Here is a 17,563-nt window from a genome sequence, read left to right as displayed (position 1 = left end):
TAACATGTGCCCAGGCTTCTCACTCGGAGTTTCCAAGGGTCCCCAGTGCTAAAATGTACACCACCCCTTGGTTCCTTCTTGTTGCCGACTTGGCTGTAGACTGTTCACCTCGGGGCATCCCTAGAGCTCAAGTTGTCTAGAAGCTGGGGTTCCTGGAGACAGACCCCACTCCCCAGGTGGGCTGCCCCTGAGGACACCAGCCAAGGAGCAGGGACACCCTGGGCTGCCCTGTGGGCTCCAGGTCCCCCACCACCCCATAGCCAGCGCAGTGGGCCCCACTCACCCTGCCTCTGGCTTCTTCTCCCCAGACCACGCTGTGGTGGCCGGGGCCAGGTACGTGGTGACCTTTGACGGCCGGGTATGGGGCATTGGGGACCACTGTGGCAGCTTGCTGCTGGCCCAGGACTTTGCTCACGACACGTTCTCGCTGATGCTAAACCAGGCGGGCTCGGGGCTCACATCGCTGACCGTGGGGCTGAACCACACCATCCTCGCCCTCTACCCCAGCCTGAAGGTGAGCCTGGCGAGCGGGGTGGGAAGGTCACCGGCCATCTTTCCTGCCTCCTGCCATGTCCACACGCATGTGCCCCGTGGAGCCTGTCCTAGCCCCTGTCTGGCCCACAGACCTACAGGCTGTACAGCAACTCCCTGCCTGGGGAAAGCTGTCTGGACAGGGACCTGCCTCCCGCCAAGACCAGGAGGGACGACCCCAGGATTGAACTGACCAGCGAGGACGGCATCTCCATCACCTGTGACGTCCCTGCTGGCCTCTGCAGCCTGACTCTGAGCATCTGGCAGCACGGTGGGTCTGGGCCCCCGCTGGCAGCCTCTGAGTCAGTGCAGTCAGCTTCCGGGGCTGAGGCTGACCGATCTCAGTGGGCAGTTACTCCGCGTCCTTGGGAGGATGAGGGTGGGAGGCCCAGGGATGCTTTTGGGCCTCTGCTGGTCCTAGGGGTTCACAACCTGAGCAGATATCAGAACAGCCCAGAACTGGAAGAGGTGCAAAGCTTATCTCTTCCAGCTTTGATCACGGTCAGTGCTGGGACAGCCCCTACCTCAGGGAGTGCGTGCACGCTAGGTCGCTTCAGTCATGTCTGACTCTGTGACCCTATGGACTATAGCCCGCCAGGCTCCTCTGTCCATGAGATTCTCTAGGCAAGAGTATTGGAGTGGGTTGCCATGCTTTCCTCCAGGGGGGATCTTCCTGACCCAGGGATCGAACTGAGGGGTGTACAACTCTGGATGCAGCCGGCTGGTTGACAGTTGCCCTGTTTTAGGAGCTGCACTGCATGGTCAGCTCCTTCTCCTTTGATCCCCCCACTGTTGTCCCCTGGGACAGGTGACCCACGTTACTCTGCTCACCCCCATGTCCCCAGCCTCGAGCAGCGGTGCCAGGTTTTGAGCCCAGGGCTCTGACCCTACGTTCTGCCCTCTCCCCTTGACCTGGTTGGGCCGTCCCAGGAACACTGAAGAGCTTGCATCCCGGCCACTCAGGAGAGGGCCAGTGGACAGGGAAGGGCTCGGGAGGGGAACAGACGCTTCCCTCACCATCGTTATTCTCCTCTCCCTCTGGAGAGAAGGTTCAGAGCCAGGGCTGGTGTTTAGGGAAGTCACCCTTGGAGGACACAGGGTCTGGCCATGCCCATGACCCTGGCCAGCAGGCTCTCACAGCCCGTCCTGCCTTCCCTGCCCCACAGGCCTGTCTGCTGGCCTCCTGGGCACCAATGACAACGAGGCTGGCAACGAGCTGATGCTGCCGGATGGCACGGTGGCCAGCAGCCTGGAGGAGTTCGCCCTGGCCTGGCAGGTGAGCTGCTGGCCAGCCCGCCCTTCTGCGGGCCTGGGCATCATCATTAGGATACTGGGGGTGGAGAGGGAACCATCTGTGTGGATTGGCCGTGCACCTGAGCAGCGTGGGGACCTCATCTCCGGGGCTTCAGAGGTTCTCCATCCTAGTCCAAGGGGGTGGTGGTCCCCTCCTGCGGCTGGGGCACTCAGTGGAGGCACCCAGGAGACAGAGGTCCAGGCAGGAGGCCTGAGTCTTGGGTTCACGCCCCCAGGTGGCTGGTGACTGCAGAGCCGTGGAGAAGACTCAGCCGGCGTGCCTGGAACAGAGCCCCACCTGCCAGGCCTTCTTCCACGACCCCCACTCCAGCCTGGCGAGCTGCTTCGGAGTGGTGAGTGTGCGGCCACGGAGGCCATGCAGCAGGTGGACCGCAGGGCGGAGGAGACCCTCGCCCCGATATAGCCTATGCCCCTCCTCTGTGCTACTCCCCGGGGTGTGGTGGGCAGGGACACTGACTCTGGGTGCCGGATTTCAGGTGGACCCAACACCCTTCCTCAGCCTGTGCGCCCGGGACACCTGTGGCACCCAGGAGCGCCAGCCTGCTTGCACCCTGGCCGCCGCCTATGTCCACCTGTGTGCCAGGGGCTTCGTGCCCATGGATCCGCCTCCACAATGCGGTGAGTGGCCGTGCCAGCAGGCACTCTGATCCCCTGCTTCCATCCCGGAGGGAAAACCTATTCCTCTCTCTTCGCTTCTGCCCCGAGGACACACACTCAGTTGTTGTACAGTGAGCTAAGAGGCAAAGCAAAGTTATATGCAAAGGAGCACTTTTAAAAAAAAATTTAACTTTTATTTGGCTGGGCCAGGTCTTCGTTGCGGCACATGGGCTCCAGCTCCCTAACCAGGGAAGTCCCAGGAGTTATTAAGAAAGTTACTAAGAAAGACAAAAAGAGGCCCCAGACTCGGTCTAGTGAGCCTGGTGACCTCTGGTGCAGGAGACGAGAGCTTGGGGAGGTCAGGCAGCTGTAAAGGCAGTTGCTGAAAATCACAGCCACAGGCCTTCCCTTAGATGTGAATGTACACACCCTACAAGGTCTGGAAACCCTCGGGCACACCTGCAACCAAGTTGAGTGCGATTCCCATGGCTCGTGTCCCACTACCCAGACAGGGAGGTTGGCAACTGCAGCAAACAGTGGCCGTGGGTCCCTGATACTAGAGCAAGTGTTCGTGACACCTGTAAGAGGACAGTTAGGCAGGCTTTACTGGGGGTCTGGAGATGCAGGGGCCACTGCAGTAGGGGCAGAAAGACTGGGCTCATCTCTGAACAAGGAGAAGTGGGCATTTAGAGTCCAGGAGCACGGGGGAGAGGGGGTCAGTGGATGGAAGATTACTAAAAGGAAAGATCAGGGGTCGGGGAGATTCTGGCCAAACTGACCTAACAGAAATATTGCTGAAGGCAAGCTAGGGAGATCAGACATCACCCAGTTGCAGAGGTCAAGGTGATCAGCTCTGGAAGATCCTGATAAAGGGACTGACCTGCTGAAACTGGACAATGAAGACATGAAGCCCAAAAGTCAGGACCTAGTTGAGAAGAGTTCTAAAGGAGCCTGAGTAGAGTCTGGTCAAGGAGAAAGTCTTTCTCCAAGACTTTTGGATGCTAGAATAAAAGATTATCAAAGATAAGCACAATTCCAGAACTGATTTCTAGAAATGAAAAAATAGTCACAGAAATTTAAGACAACACATTATTGAACCAGGCGATTTTTCCAGAAACCAATGCCTGGGGCTGGCAATGTTATGTAAGTAAATACTGATAGGTGTCAATATTCTATAACATTTTATAACATTTAGGTAACAAAAGCATATTAATTCGTCTCTGGTAAATTGCTAATAGCAAAAGAGAAAATTAACTGGAAAATATGAGAAGAGGAAGATGAAGTGAGAATTTTAGAATGAGAAAGTTCTCAGATCCAGGAAGCACAGTGAGACTCCCCGAGCTTCCAACACAGGGCACGTGGATTTGATCCCTGGTCAGGGGACTAAGATCCCACATGCTGTGTGGCACGCCCAGCCCCCACAAAAAAGCACAGTGTTTCCCAAACACTGTAAATAAGCCTCTACCATGATGCATGGAACTGCGGAAAACCCAAGCAGAGGTCCTCAAAGCCACCAAAACGAATGGGAAAGAGGTGATTTTTCAAGGAACCATTCTCTTACCAGCAATGACAGAAGATGGTGGAATAAGTCTTTATAGCATTAAGAGAAAATAATTGTCAACTTATATTCTATGCCCAGTTCAGGTGATATTTAAGATGGGACACCTCCAGCACTGAACTGCCTGAAAATGTCACTGGTGAGTTGTCCATTAGTGCTGAGGGACACGGCCGTGCACAGTCACTCACTTGCTGTTTGTGGCTGCTTTTGTGCTGTGATGCGGAGTATTTGTGACCAAGACTCTCCAGCCACCAAGCCTAAAATATTTACTATCTGGCTCTTGACAGAAAACGTTGGCTGATCCCTGGTGTAGACCAAGGAAAGCAGAAGGAAATTAATGAATTAAGAAGAAATGAACAATAGGATGGTTCAAGAGAGGAAAAAAAGAGACACACAAATAAATAGTACTAGGAACAAGGAGTCAAAACGACAGGTTTCAAAAGGGGACTCAACTTTGCTGATATCTTTCAAAACAAAGTATTGCCCAGAAAAATACAATCTGCCCAAACTGATTGGAGTAGGAATATTAAAAATCTAAAAGCATCTCATAGCTATTAAATTCAATGCATCTGTAGGCTGAAATGCACCTCTGAAAGAAAACAGGTACGGTTTAGTGAAGAGTTGTTAGATATGACACCAAAGGCCTGATTCATACAAGAGAAAAAAAAATAATCAGTAAATCAGACTTCATCAAAATTGTCTGCTGTTGTTGCCTGTCAGAAGAATGGGAGAACAAAATCCAGGGAGAAAATACTTGCAAAGCAGATACCTGACAAAGGACCCATATCTAGAATACATGAACTAGTCTCAAAATTTAACTGTGGATGAACCTAGAGCCTGTTATGCAGAGTGAAGTAAGTCAGAAAGAGAAAAACAATTTCAGATATTAATGCATACATACGAGGGCTAGGAGAAAGGTACTGATGAACCTATTTGTAGGGCAGGAACAGAGACACAGAGCAGATTTGTGGGCGCAGCAGAGGAAGGGCCAGTCGAGAGTGACGCCGATGCGTAAGCACCACCATATGTAAATGGCTGGCTAGGGGCAGCTGCTGCACAGCACAGGCGCTCAGCTCAGAGCTCTGCCACGGCCTGGGGGTGGGGGGATGGGCGCATGGAGGGGGCCCAAGAGGGAGGGGACATGTGTGTGCTCACGGCTGATTTACGCTGTATGGCAGAAACCGACCCAGCACTGTAAAGCAGTTATCCTCCCGTTGAAAAGTTTCTATTGAAATATAGTTGATTTACAATGTTGTGTTGGTTTCAGGTGTACAGCAAAGTGGTTCAGTTTATATGTGTGTGTATATTTATATATCACTCTTTTTAGGTTCTTTTCCATTATAGTTTATGACACGATATTGAATTTAGTTCCCTGTGCTATACAGCAGGCCCTTGTTATCCGTTATATTTACATATAGTGGTGTGGATATACTAATCCCAAACTCCTCTAATTTATCACTTTCCCCTTTGATAACCATGTTTCTTTTCTTAAAAAAAAAAAACTAAAAATAAATTTAAGTAAAAAAAAAATCTACATAGAAAATGGACAAGACACGTGGAAACATTTCACCCACGATGGCAAATAAGCACCTGAAAAGATATTCAGCAGTACCAGCCAGTAGGAGAATGAGATAACACTTTATACACTTATTACAACAGTTAAAATGAAAAACAGGGGCAGTACCAAATGCGGGCAAGAATGTGGAGAAACTTGTTCTCACATACTGCTGTGGGCAGGTAAAATGCTACAGTCACTGGGAAGAAAGCTAAGCATACACTTACTATGTGATCCAGCAAATGCATTCGTGGATATTATCCCAGAGAAATGAAAACAAGTGTTCACAAAGAAACCTGTGTATGATTCATAGCACTATTATTCAGTTCAGTTCAGTCGCTCAGTTGTGTCTCTTTGCAACCCCAAGAACTGCAGCACACCAGGCCTCCCTGTCCATTACCAACTCCTGGAGCTTGCTCAAACTCATGTCCATCAAGTCAGTGATGTCATCCAACCATCTCATTCTCTGTCGTCACCTTCTCCTCCTGCCTTCAATCTTTCCCAGCATCAGGGTCTTTTCCAGTGAGTCAGTTCTTCACATCAGGTGGCCAAAGTATTGGAGTTTCAGCTTCAGCCATCAGTCCTTCCAATGAATATTCAGGACTGATCTCCATTAGGATGGACTGGTTTGATTTCCTTGCAAGGAAGGATTCTCAAGAGCCTTTTCCAACACCACAGTTCAAAAGCATCAATTCTTTGGTGCTCAGCTTTTTTTATAGCCTACTCTCACATCCATACATGACTACTAGAAAAACCGTAGCTTTGGCTAGATGGACCTTTGTTGGCAAAATAATGGCTCTGTTTTTCAATATGCTGTCTAGGTTGGTCACAGCTTGTCTTCCAAGGAGCAAGTGTCTTAATTTCATGGCTGCAGTCACCATCTGCAGTGATGTGGGAACCTGAGGAGATAAAGTGTGTCACTTTCCATTGCTTCCCCATCTATTTGCCATGAAGTGATGCCATGATCATGGACCAGATGCCATGATTTTCGTTTTTTGAATACTGAGTTTCAAGCCAGCTTTTTCACTCTCCTCTTTCACTTTCATCAAGAGGCTCTTTAGTTCTTCTTTGCCTTCTGCCATAAGGGTGGTGTCATCTGCATATCTGAGGTTATTGATATTTCTCCCAGCAATCTTGATTCCAGCTTGTGCTTCATCCAGCCTGGCATTTCACATGATGTACTCTGCATAGAAGTTAAATAAGCAGGGTGACAATATAAAGGCTTGACGTATTCCTTTCCCAATTTGGAACCAGTCTGTTGTTCCATGTCCAGTTCTAACTGTTGCTTCTTGACCTGCATACAGATTTCCCAAGAGGCAGGTAAGGTGGTCTGGTATTCCCATCTCTTGAAGAATTTTCCACAGTTTGTTGTGATCTACACAGCCAAAGATGGAGAAGCTCTATACAGTCAGCAAAAACAAGACCGGGAGCTGACTGTGGCTCAGATCATGAACTCTTTATTGCCAAATTCAGACTGAAACTGAAGAAAGTGGAGAAAACCACTAGACCATTCAGGTATGACCTAAATCAAATCCCTTATGACCATACAGTGGAAGTGAGAAATAGATTTAAGGGACTAGATCTGATAGAGTGCCTGATGAACTATGGATGGCGGTTCGTGACATTGTACAGGAGATAGGAATCAAGACCATCCCCAAGAAAAAGAAATGCAAAAAAGCAAAATGGCTGTCTGAGGAGGCCTTACAAATAGCTGTGAAAAGAAGGGAAGTGAAAAGCAAAGGAGAAAAGGAAAGTTATACCCATTTGAATGCAAAGTTCCAAAGAATAGCAAGGAAAGATAAGAAAGCCTTCTTCAGCGATCAATGCAAAGAAAAGAGGAAAACAATAGAATGGGAAAGACTAGAGATCTCTTCAAGAAAATTAGAGATACCAAGGGAACATTTCATGCAAAGATGGGCACAATAAAGGACAGAAATGGTATGGACCTAACAGAAGCAGAAGACATTAAGAAGAGGTGGCAAGAATACACAGAAGAACTGTACAAAAAAGATCTTCACAACCCAGATAGTCACGATGGTGTGATCACTCACCTAGAGCCAGACATCCTGGAATGTGAAGTCAAGTGGGCCTTAGGAAGCATCACTATGAACAAAGCTAGTGGAGGTGATGGAATTCCAGTGGAGCTATTTCAAATCCTGAAAGATGATGCTGTGAAAGTGCTGCTCAATATGCCAGCAAATCTGGAAAACTCAGCAGTGGCCACAGGACTGGAAAAGGTCAGTTTTCATTCCAATCCCAAAGAAAGGCAATGCCAAAGAATGCTCAAACTACCACACAATTGCACTCAACTCACACGCTAGTAAAGTGATGCTTAAAATTCTGCAAGCCAGGCTTCAGCAATACGTGAACCGTGAACTTCCAGATGTTCAAGCTGGTTTTAGAAAAGGCAGAGGAACCAGAGATCAAATTGCCAACATCCGATGGATTATTGAAAAAGGAAGAAGAAGGAAAAAAAAAAAGAAAAAGGAAGAGAGTTCCAGAAAAACATCTATTTCTGCTTTATTGACTATGCCAAAGCCTTTGACTGTGTGGATCACAATAAACTGGAAAATTCTGAAAGACTGGCATACCAGACCACCTGACCTGCCTCTTGAGAAACCTATATGCAGGTAAGGAAGCAACAGTTAGAACTGGACATGGAACAAGAGACTGGTTCCAAATAGGAAAAGGAGTACATCAAGGCTGTATATTGTCACCCTGCTTATTTACCTTATATGCAGAGTACATCATGAAAAATGCTGGGCTGGAGGAAGTACAAGCTAGAATCAAGATTGCCAGGAGAAATATCAATAACCTCAGATATGCAGATGACACCACCCTTATGGCAGAAAGTGAAAAGGAACTAAAGGAGCCTCTTGATGAAAGTGAAAGAGGAGAGTGAAAAAGCTGGCTTAAAGCTCAACACTCAGAAAACAAAGATCATGGCATCCGGTCCCATCATTCCATGGCAAATAGATGAGGAAATAGTGGCTATATTTTTGGGGGCTCCAAAATCACTGCAGATGGTGATTGCAGCCATGAAATTAAAAGTTGCTTACTCCTTGGAAGGAAAGTTATGACCAATCTAGACAGTATATTAAAAAGCAGAGACATTACTTTGCCAACAAAGGTCCATATAGTCAAGGCTATGGTTTTTCCAGTGGTCATGTGTGGATGTGAGAGTTGGACTATAAAGAAACCTGAGCACCGAAGAATTGATGCTTTAGAACTGTGGTGTTGGAAAAGACTCTTGAGAGGCCCTTGGACTGCAAGGAGATCCAACCAGTCCATCCTAAAGGAGACCAGCCCTGGGTGTTCATTGGAAGGACTGATGTTGAAGCTGAAACTCCAATACTTTGGCCACCTGATGCAAAGAGCTGACTCATTTGAAAAGACCCTGATGCTGGGAAAAATTGAGGGCAGGAGAAGGGGATGACAGAGGATCAGATGGTTGGATGGCATCACCGACTCAATGGACATAGGTTTGGGTAGACTCCGGGAGTTGGTGATGGACAGGGAAGCCTGGCATGCTGCAGTCCATGGGGTTGCAAAGAGTCAGACACGACTGAACTGAACACAGTCAAAGGCTTTGGCATAATGAGGCAGAAGTAGATGTTTTTCTGGTATTCTCTCACTTTTTCAATGATCCAATGAATGTTGGCAATTTGATCTCTGGTCCTTCTGTCTTTTCGAAATCCAACTTGGTAGGAAGTTCATGGTTCATGTACTGTTGAAGCCTGGTTTGGAGAATCTTGAGCAACTTGTAACCACAAAAATAGCCTACGGTCAGTACGTAGTTAAACAAATTCTGGTACATCCATACTCTGGAATACCACTCAGCAATAGAAGGGAACAAACTATTGATACAGATAACAACTTGGACAGATCTCCAAAGCATGAATGGAAAAAGACAAATTCAAGGATCATGCGCTGTATGATTCTGTAACATTCTCAAAACTACAAATTATAAAAATGAACAAATTAGTAGCCACTGGGAGGAGGAGTGGGCGTGACTCCAATAGGGTAGGAAAAGGGAGATGTTTGTGATGATGTAACAGTTCTGTAGTTTGATGGTGGTGGTTACATGAATCCACAACTGTGGCAAAATGCCACAGAACTATACACAATGTCAGTGTCTGGGTTTCATTATTGTACTATAATTGTGGAAGATTTAAACACTGGGGTGAGTGGGATAAAAGATACACAGGACATCTCTCTACTATCTTTGTGGTGTGTGCTAAGTCGCTTCAGTCCTGTCCAACTCTTTGCAACCCTATGGACTATAGCCTGCCAGGCTCCTCTGTCCATGGGATTCTCCAGGCAAGAATATTAGAGAGGGCTGCCATGCCCTTCTCCAGGGGAATCTTTCCAACCCAGGGATCAAATCTGCACCTCCAGCATTGGCAGGTAAGTTCTTTACCACTAGCGCCACCCGGAAAGCCAATACTATCTTTGAACTTCCTCCCAATCTATAATTATTTTAAAATAGATTTTAAAATTAAATATAAAATAGCAGGCCCAGATAGTTTTATAGGCAAGTTGTAATAATGTACCACAACTGTTCCAGAATATAAAAATGAAACCCTCCTCTTCCCAACTCATTTTAATGAAATTAGTATTATCTGATGGAAGACGACAACTCAAGGGCAAGAGAGGAAAGTTAGAAGCCCAACTGCAAACTTGAATGTAGATGTTACTAATATGTTAGTGAGTGAAATTCAAAAATGGGTTGAGACATAAGCTAAGAGAACATCATGACCAACTGGAAGTAATCTCTGGAACCCAAGGATGGTATTTAAGAACAGTGTACTAAAGTAGGCAGTTTAGACTATTCAGGACAATCCTTCTGGTAGGATATCTAATAATGTTGGACAAGACAGCAAAAAATGGTGCTTTGGAAATATCTTGATCAAAATCCAGGGGGAAGATCAGAGAGTGACATCAGCAAGGCGGCAGGCTAGAAATCTACAAATCCTTATTCCTCTGTGGAAACACTGACTATAGAACAATAAATGGACCAGAGTAGCTTTGTGAGAACCCTAGAAACCAGTTAAGCAGCAGCAACAACCAAGTGATGGCCTGACTGAGAAAACGTCTCACTCCAAACAGTAGGAAATTTCATGGCATGCTTTTTTGCTTGCCTTCCCCGTACACTCTCAGAGAAGGCAGTTGGTTCCTGGCTCCTGCTTTGGGGTAGAAGGAAACGAATGGAACTGGCTTGCAATGTGCTGACTTGTCTGGGACCTGCCAGGGCACAGGTTCCTGTCTCTGCCTCAGTGGTGATGAGAAGGCTGGCGTGGTTTGGGTATCATGTGGGAGGTTGCTGAAAGCAGGGGTAGGTGCTTCTGCCAGAGACAGCTGCCAAGAGTCTGCAGGCCTGCAGGTGACTAGGGGCAAGATTATGGACAGACGGATACAACACTGTATCTAAATCCCTGAGAAGTGGGGGTGAGACAGCTAGTCTGCTGGGAATCTGGAGTTAAAGCATACACAGACCGGCCCAGGGAAGATACACCCTCTAGAAAGTATTTGAAAGAACCCTGAACTTTCATACCAGGCTGATTAGTGAAGGCCTTCCCTGAACAGGGGCAGTCTGCAAAGAATGGGAGAGGTGGGTGTTTTTACAAATGCCCTGTTCCAACGAAAGATGACAAGACATACAAAGAAGCAGGGAGACTGGGCCCGTTCAGAGAAACAGAGTAGATCTCCAGAAACTCTCAAGAAACAAAGGCCTGTTACTTACTGATAGGTTTCAAAACGACTTCTCAAATATGCTCAACAAGCTGAAGGAGAAGAAAGATGGGAGCCAACTAAGTGAAATTAGGAAAATAATGTATGAGAAAAATGAGACTCTCAACAAAGAAGTAGAAATTATAATAATAAACAAGTTCCGGAGCTGAAAAATTGAATAATTTGAGCTGTCTTCAAGAGACTCACTTTAGATCTAAGGACACACACATGTTGAAAGGGAAAGGATGGGGAAGAAGGTATTGCATACAGATAGTAACTGAAAGAGGGTACACTTCAATAATGGATAGAACCACCAAAAAGAAGATTAATAAGGAAACAGAGAATTTGAATAACACTGCAGATCAACCAGACCTGACATACACATATATATATACATGGAACACTTCACCCAATAGCAGCATTGTTCTCAAGTGTTCTCAGCATTGTTTTCAACGTTCAATGTCCAGGTTAGAACAAGTCCTAATAAACCTCTAAAATTTCAAGTCATACAAACTCTTTTTCAGTCACAAAGAAACCAGAAACAGCAGAAGGAAAAACTGGACAAATCATAAATTATACAAAATTAACACGCTCAAACACCCAATGGTAAATACAGGCTAAATTAGAAAATATCTTGAGACAAATGAAAACTATGGAATTGAGGGAAAACACCACTCCAGTATTCTCGCCTGGAGAATCCCAGGGACGGGGGAGCCTGGTGGGCTGCTGTCTGTGGGGTTGCACAGAGTCGGACACGACTGAAGCGACGCAGCAGCAGCAGCAGCAGCAGCAGTGCTAAGAAGGAAATGTATAGCTGTAAATCCTTATATTAAAAAAGGAGCTCAAATCAACAACCAAACTTCTTAAGGATTCTTGAAAAGAAGAAATCAAAGCTTGCAGAAAGAAGGAAATCATAAAGATTAGTTCAGAGATAAATGAAGTAGAAAGTAGAAAAATGAAAGTCAATGAAGCCAAAAGTTGGGTTTTTTTTTAAGATCAACAAAATTGACAAATCTTTAGCTAGACTCACTAATTTAAAAAGAGAGAAGACCCAAGTAAGTAAAAATCCAAAGTGAAATCAGGAACATTACAACTGATTTTTATAGGACTAAAAAGGATTATGAGAGTACTGTGAACACTTGTATGATGAGTTGGACAATCAAGATGAAATGGATAAATTCCTAGAAACATGTTACCTGCCAAAACTGAATCTTCAAGAAATCTATAACTAGCAAGCAAGTTGAATCAGTAATCAAAAACCTCCCAACAAAGGAAAGCCCAGGACCAGATGGCCTCTCTAGTGAATTCTACTGAGGATTTAGGGAATTGAAATCAAGCTTTCTCAAGCTCTTACAAAAAGTTGAAGCAGAGGGAACATCTTTAAATCCATTTTATGAGGCCAGAATTATCTTGTTACCAAAGCCAGACAAGGATACTTTAAGAAAACTACGGAACAATATCCCTGATGAATACTGATGCAAAAATCCTCAAAAAAAAATAAAAATAAAAATAAGGTTGGCCCTCTATACCTATGAGTTCCACATCCACAGATTCAATCAACTATAGATTGAAAATATTTGAAAAAAAAATCCGGAAAAGTTCCAAAAAGCAAATCTTGAAGTTGTTGCATGCTGGCAACTATTTACATAGCATTTACATTGTATTTAAGTATTCTAAGTAACCTAGAGATTATTTAAACGATACAGGAGGATGTACATGGGCTGTATGCAAATATTACATCATTTTATATAGGGGAATTGAGCATCCACAGATCTTGGTATCCATGGGAGGTCCTGAGGCCAACTGGATACTGAGGGACAACTGTACTGGGGAACAGAATTCAAGAGCACATTAAAAGGATTATTCATCATAACCAGGTGGATTTATTCCTGAAATGCAACGGTGGTTCAACACAGAAAATCAATGCAATGCACCATATTAACAGAATGACGGGGGGAAAAACACACGATCATCTCTAATGTTATATTAAAGCATTAACTCAAAAGAGATAAAATACATAAATATTAGAACTAAAACTGTAAAACTCTTACAAGGAAACATAAGGGGGGGTCTCCCCTGGGGGTCCAGCGGTTGAGAATCTGCCTGCCACTGCAGGGGACACGGGCTCGATCCCTGCTCCGAGAAGAACCCACATGGTGTGTGCAGCTAAGCCTGGGTGCCCGCGCTGCTCTGCAGCAAGAGGAGCCCCCCCAGTGAGAAGTCCGTGCGCGCAACTAGAGAAAGCTCACGTGCAGCAACGAAGACCCAACACAGCCAAAAGTAGACATGAATCTTTAAAACGAGAGTAAATAGACCAACTGGACATCACCAAAATTAAAAACTTCTGTGTGTGAAATGACACGATCAACTGAGTAGAAAGGCAAGTTGTGGAATGGGAGGAAATACTTGCAAATCATTATCTGATAGGGGGTTAATATTCCAAATAGACAAAGAATACCTACAACTCAACAACAAAACCTGTTTAAACATTGGTCAAAGGACTTGACTAGACGTTCCTCCAAACACGATATACAAATGACCAATAAGTACGTGAGAAGATGCTCAATATCACTCATCATTAGGGAAATGTGAATCAAAATCACAATGAGATACAAATTCACACCCGTTAGGGTGGCTATTGTCCAAAACTCAGAGAACAGTGTCGGCAAGGATGTGAAGAAATTGGAACCATTGTGTACTGTTGGCGGCAATGTAAAATGGTGCAACCAATATGGAAACCAGCATGGCAGTGCCCCCAAAAATTAAAAATTAAATTACCATATGACCCAGTCATTCCACTTCTGGGTATAATGTCACAAAAGAAGTGAAAGCAGGGTCTCAAAGAGATGTTTGTACGACTATCAGAACATCATTCTTCACAATAGCCATGAGTTTCAAGAACACGAGTGTCCATCAACAACTGAACGGATAAGCAAAATATGTGTGTATGTACAATGGAATACGATTCAGTCTTAAAAAGGAAGGCAATTATGACACAGCACAGCCTGGCTGAACTTCGAGGCCATGACGCTAAGTGAAATAGGCCAGTCACAAAGAGACCAATGCTCTCTGAGTCCCCTTATACGAGGCACCTACAGTTGTCAGATTCATAGAGGATGGTGGTTGCCATGAGCTGGTCTAAGGGGATAATGGGAGTTGTTTAATGGGGACAGGGTTTCAATTTTGCAAGATGAAAAGGGTTCCTGAGATGGGAGTTGTTTGCACAACAAAGTGAAAGTAACTTAACACTACTGACCTGTTAAGATGGTCAGCTTTTTTGTTATGCATATTTTGCCACAACTAAAAACTTCCAAATGAGAAACTTTTACTGAGCACCTGTTTCATATGCTAGGCATGGTGATACAACTCTAAACACTGTACTTACAACCGCTGTAATTATTAGGAAAAAATAAATACACTTAAGGAGACAACATTCTTAGAGCAAGAACCAGTACAGACAAGACAATAGACACAAACAGGAATCCAGAAGGGGGTTTTTCCAACACACACTGTACATTCTGGCAGGGAACTAGAAACTATTAAAGGTATAATATCACGTCTGAAAAAGAACCAAAGATCAACAGATGACAGAACAGGTATTCAGTAAGCTTCTCTAATGCTCATACTTTCCTTTTAAACATTCTCTTAGCAAATGAGGGTTGGGAGGGACCTTCCTTAACCTGGTAACTTGAGGTATTTGGTACCCAGCCTTTAACATCATAGCTGATGGACAAACATCAGGAGCAGGTTGGCAAGGAGACAGGCACTCTTGTCTCTGCTTTTATTTCGTATTATATTGATGAGCCCATCACACAGAGACCAGAAAAAGAAAGAAACAGAGATTGAAACTCACCTGCTAGAACTTCCCCAGTGGTCCAGAGGCTAAGACTCTGCATTCCCAATGCAGAGGGGCCCGGACTCAATCCCTGGCCAGGAAGCTAGATCCTGCATGCTGCAACTAAAGATCCCGTGTGGCCACAACCAAGATCACAGATCCAGTGTGCTGCAGCTAAGACCCGGCACAGTCAAAATTAATAAATATTTTTTAAAAAATTTACAAACTCACCTGCTGATGGCGTCTTGCTCAGAGAGGTGCAGAGGATCTGCCTGGGTCTGTGACTCCTAAATTGAAGAGGTCCTTGCTTCAGAGTGAACTGGAGATCCAAGGGGTAAGGCTGTGGCTCTTTCTAAAAGTGCAGAGAAGTCATCCAGAGGTCACTGAGTGTTCCAGAAACATCTGAATATCCCTACTGCTTTCATGACCTGGATACCCTCTCTCCATCAGGATTCAGCTCCTGAACTCCCCCTTCACCAACTGACTAGATAGCTTAGTCGTGTCTGACTCTCTGCGACCCCCTGAACTGTAGCCCACCAGGCTCCCCTGTCCATGGGATTCTTCAGGCAAGAACACTGAAGTGGGTTCCCTTCTCCAGGAGATCTTCCTGACCCAGGGATCAAACCTGCATCTCCTGCATTGCAGGCAGATTCTTTTACCCACTTACCCACCAACTTTGGGTACATCATCTGTACTCCCAAAGTATCAGGTGCTGGGGTCCAGTCCTCTCCCAGGCTGGGAACAATCTCCTCATTAAAAGGGGGAGATACCCTTTTAATGGGGGCCACTTGAGGCCTGACCCTGCTGGGCCTGTAGTGTGCCAGGGGCTGTAACAAGAGCCCCCAGCTTGATTCCAGGAAACAGGGAGTTCCCTGTCCTCTGGGTCCACAAAGCATTATACTTCTCTCCTCTTTTCTCCGCAGTTTGAGATTCTGCCTGAGCCAGCACCAGGCTTGCCAAAGATCTGAGACTTCCTCTCCTTCTGCCACAATCCCATCTCATCCAGCTACAATCTCATCTCATCCAGCAAGGTCAAGATTCTTGTCTGGGGTAGAATGATGAGCACAAAATACCAGCAAGTCAGAGAAGATCAGGACTGAGATGGATCCAGGAAAGAAGGGCTGTTAGTGATTTTGAAATGCCTCCGGGGGCGACGGAGCCCTCACTGGTCTGGATAATTCTCCGTCCCCCTCAACACCTGCCCTGTGATCCAGGAGACAGCCTGGCCCGCCGGTTCCGCTCTGGAGAGGGAATGCCGCTTCGGAACTGTTCTCGCCTGTGATATTTCTTCACTCGTCTGGCTGCCGTTTCTGAAGCCTCTGCTGCATGAGTCAGGCTGCCCCAGGTCTTCCTAGCTTGGGATTGGCTTCCCCTGAGGCATGAGGTTCCTTGAGGGGAACGGATGGTCCCAAATCCCTTAATCAAAGCCTGGTTGGGGGCTTCCCTCTTGGCATAGATCCTGTTTCCAAGGCTGAATGTTCCGGGGGACCGGTTTCCACGGACCTGTGCTCTGGGCATTCAGCCCCCAACGGTACAGCCTGCAGAGCTGTTCACTTCCTTTGGGGGAAGGCGTTGCCCTTGAAAAATTAAAGCTGGCAGAATCCAAGCACACGTGTGTTAGATTGGTGGAGTTGGCTGTTTCACTGGAGGGATGGGGTGGAGCGGGGAGGCGTGGGTGGCTGTGAAACCCGCTCACCAGTAGGGGGCCCCCAAGACACCCTCTACACCGAATCAAGAGTCCAGAGCAGTGGGTGAGCTGTCAGCCATAAGGCTCGGGGCTACCAGAAAGCCAGATGCCAGTGCTCAGCTGTCCTTGGCCTCCCCACATGTAATCCTTGGCACACAGCAGGTGCTCAGAGAAGTTTAGAAAGAGGAACTCAAGAGGGTTTTAGACTTTCCAGCAGGGGATGCAAATGGGGGATGTGGTCCTGCTCATTCCCACACTCTGGAGGTGGTGCTGTGTTGCCATGGGTATTACAACCAGAAGACTCCAGAGCCCAAGCTCTGCTCTTCAAAACACATTTGCTCTTCCCTCTGACTTTATAATAACCCAGTGAGGTGTGGACGATCCCTGAGTGCCAGAAGCAGCAGCGGCAGCAGGCTCAGAGAGCCCAGGGCACGTGCCCAAGGTCACACGACTAGCAGGTGGCCAGGCTGGCGCTGATCTGGGCCCGTCTGCCCCACCACAACCATTTGCCTTCCACTTCACGGTGGCCTTGGACAGTCTATAGGCATACCTCATTTCTTTGCCCTTTGCAGACACTGCATTTTGGGGGCTTGGAGGGGTTGTTTACATTTTACGAATGGAAGGTTTGCAGCAGCCCCGTGTTGAGGAAATCTGTCAGTGCCATTTTCCTCAGAGCATCGCTCATTTGGTGTCTCTGTGTCACATTTTGGTAATTCTCACAATATTTCAGACTTTTCCATGATTATTGTATGTGTT

General features: G+C 46.3%; 1 protein-coding gene and 1 long non-coding RNA gene across 2 annotated transcripts in view; one reads left to right on the top strand and one right to left on the bottom strand.

The window, feature by feature from the left end:
* LOC138429745 (uncharacterized) overlaps positions 1 to 16,731 on the top strand; it is a 170,747-nt gene extending 154,016 nt beyond the window's left edge. Inside the window, exons 64-69 of the mRNA XM_069571470.1 lie at positions 309 to 514; positions 625 to 802; positions 1,698 to 1,807; positions 2,061 to 2,177; positions 2,322 to 2,463; positions 16,044 to 16,731. Coding sequence (XP_069427571.1) covers positions 309 to 514; positions 625 to 802; positions 1,698 to 1,807; positions 2,061 to 2,177; positions 2,322 to 2,463; positions 16,044 to 16,048 — 758 coding nt within the window. The 3' untranslated portion in view covers positions 16,049 to 16,731. The remainder of the gene's footprint in view (positions 1 to 308; positions 515 to 624; positions 803 to 1,697; positions 1,808 to 2,060; positions 2,178 to 2,321; positions 2,464 to 16,043) is intronic.
* On the bottom strand, positions 5,620 to 15,472 carry LOC138428967 (uncharacterized). The gene is made up of 2 exons (XR_011252637.1): positions 15,352 to 15,472; positions 5,620 to 6,738 (listed from the first exon to the last, which is right to left on the bottom strand). It is a non-coding gene; the product is annotated as an uncharacterized lncRNA (long non-coding RNA).
* Positions 16,732 to 17,563: the final 832 nt, after the last annotated feature.

Source organism: Ovis canadensis, chromosome 24 (assembly GCF_042477335.2).
Source record: "Ovis canadensis isolate MfBH-ARS-UI-01 breed Bighorn chromosome 24, ARS-UI_OviCan_v2, whole genome shotgun sequence".
NCBI lineage: Eukaryota > Metazoa > Chordata > Mammalia > Artiodactyla > Bovidae > Ovis > Ovis canadensis.
Note: the sequence above shows the minus strand (reverse complement) of the source record. Positions and strands in the feature narration are given on the sequence as shown.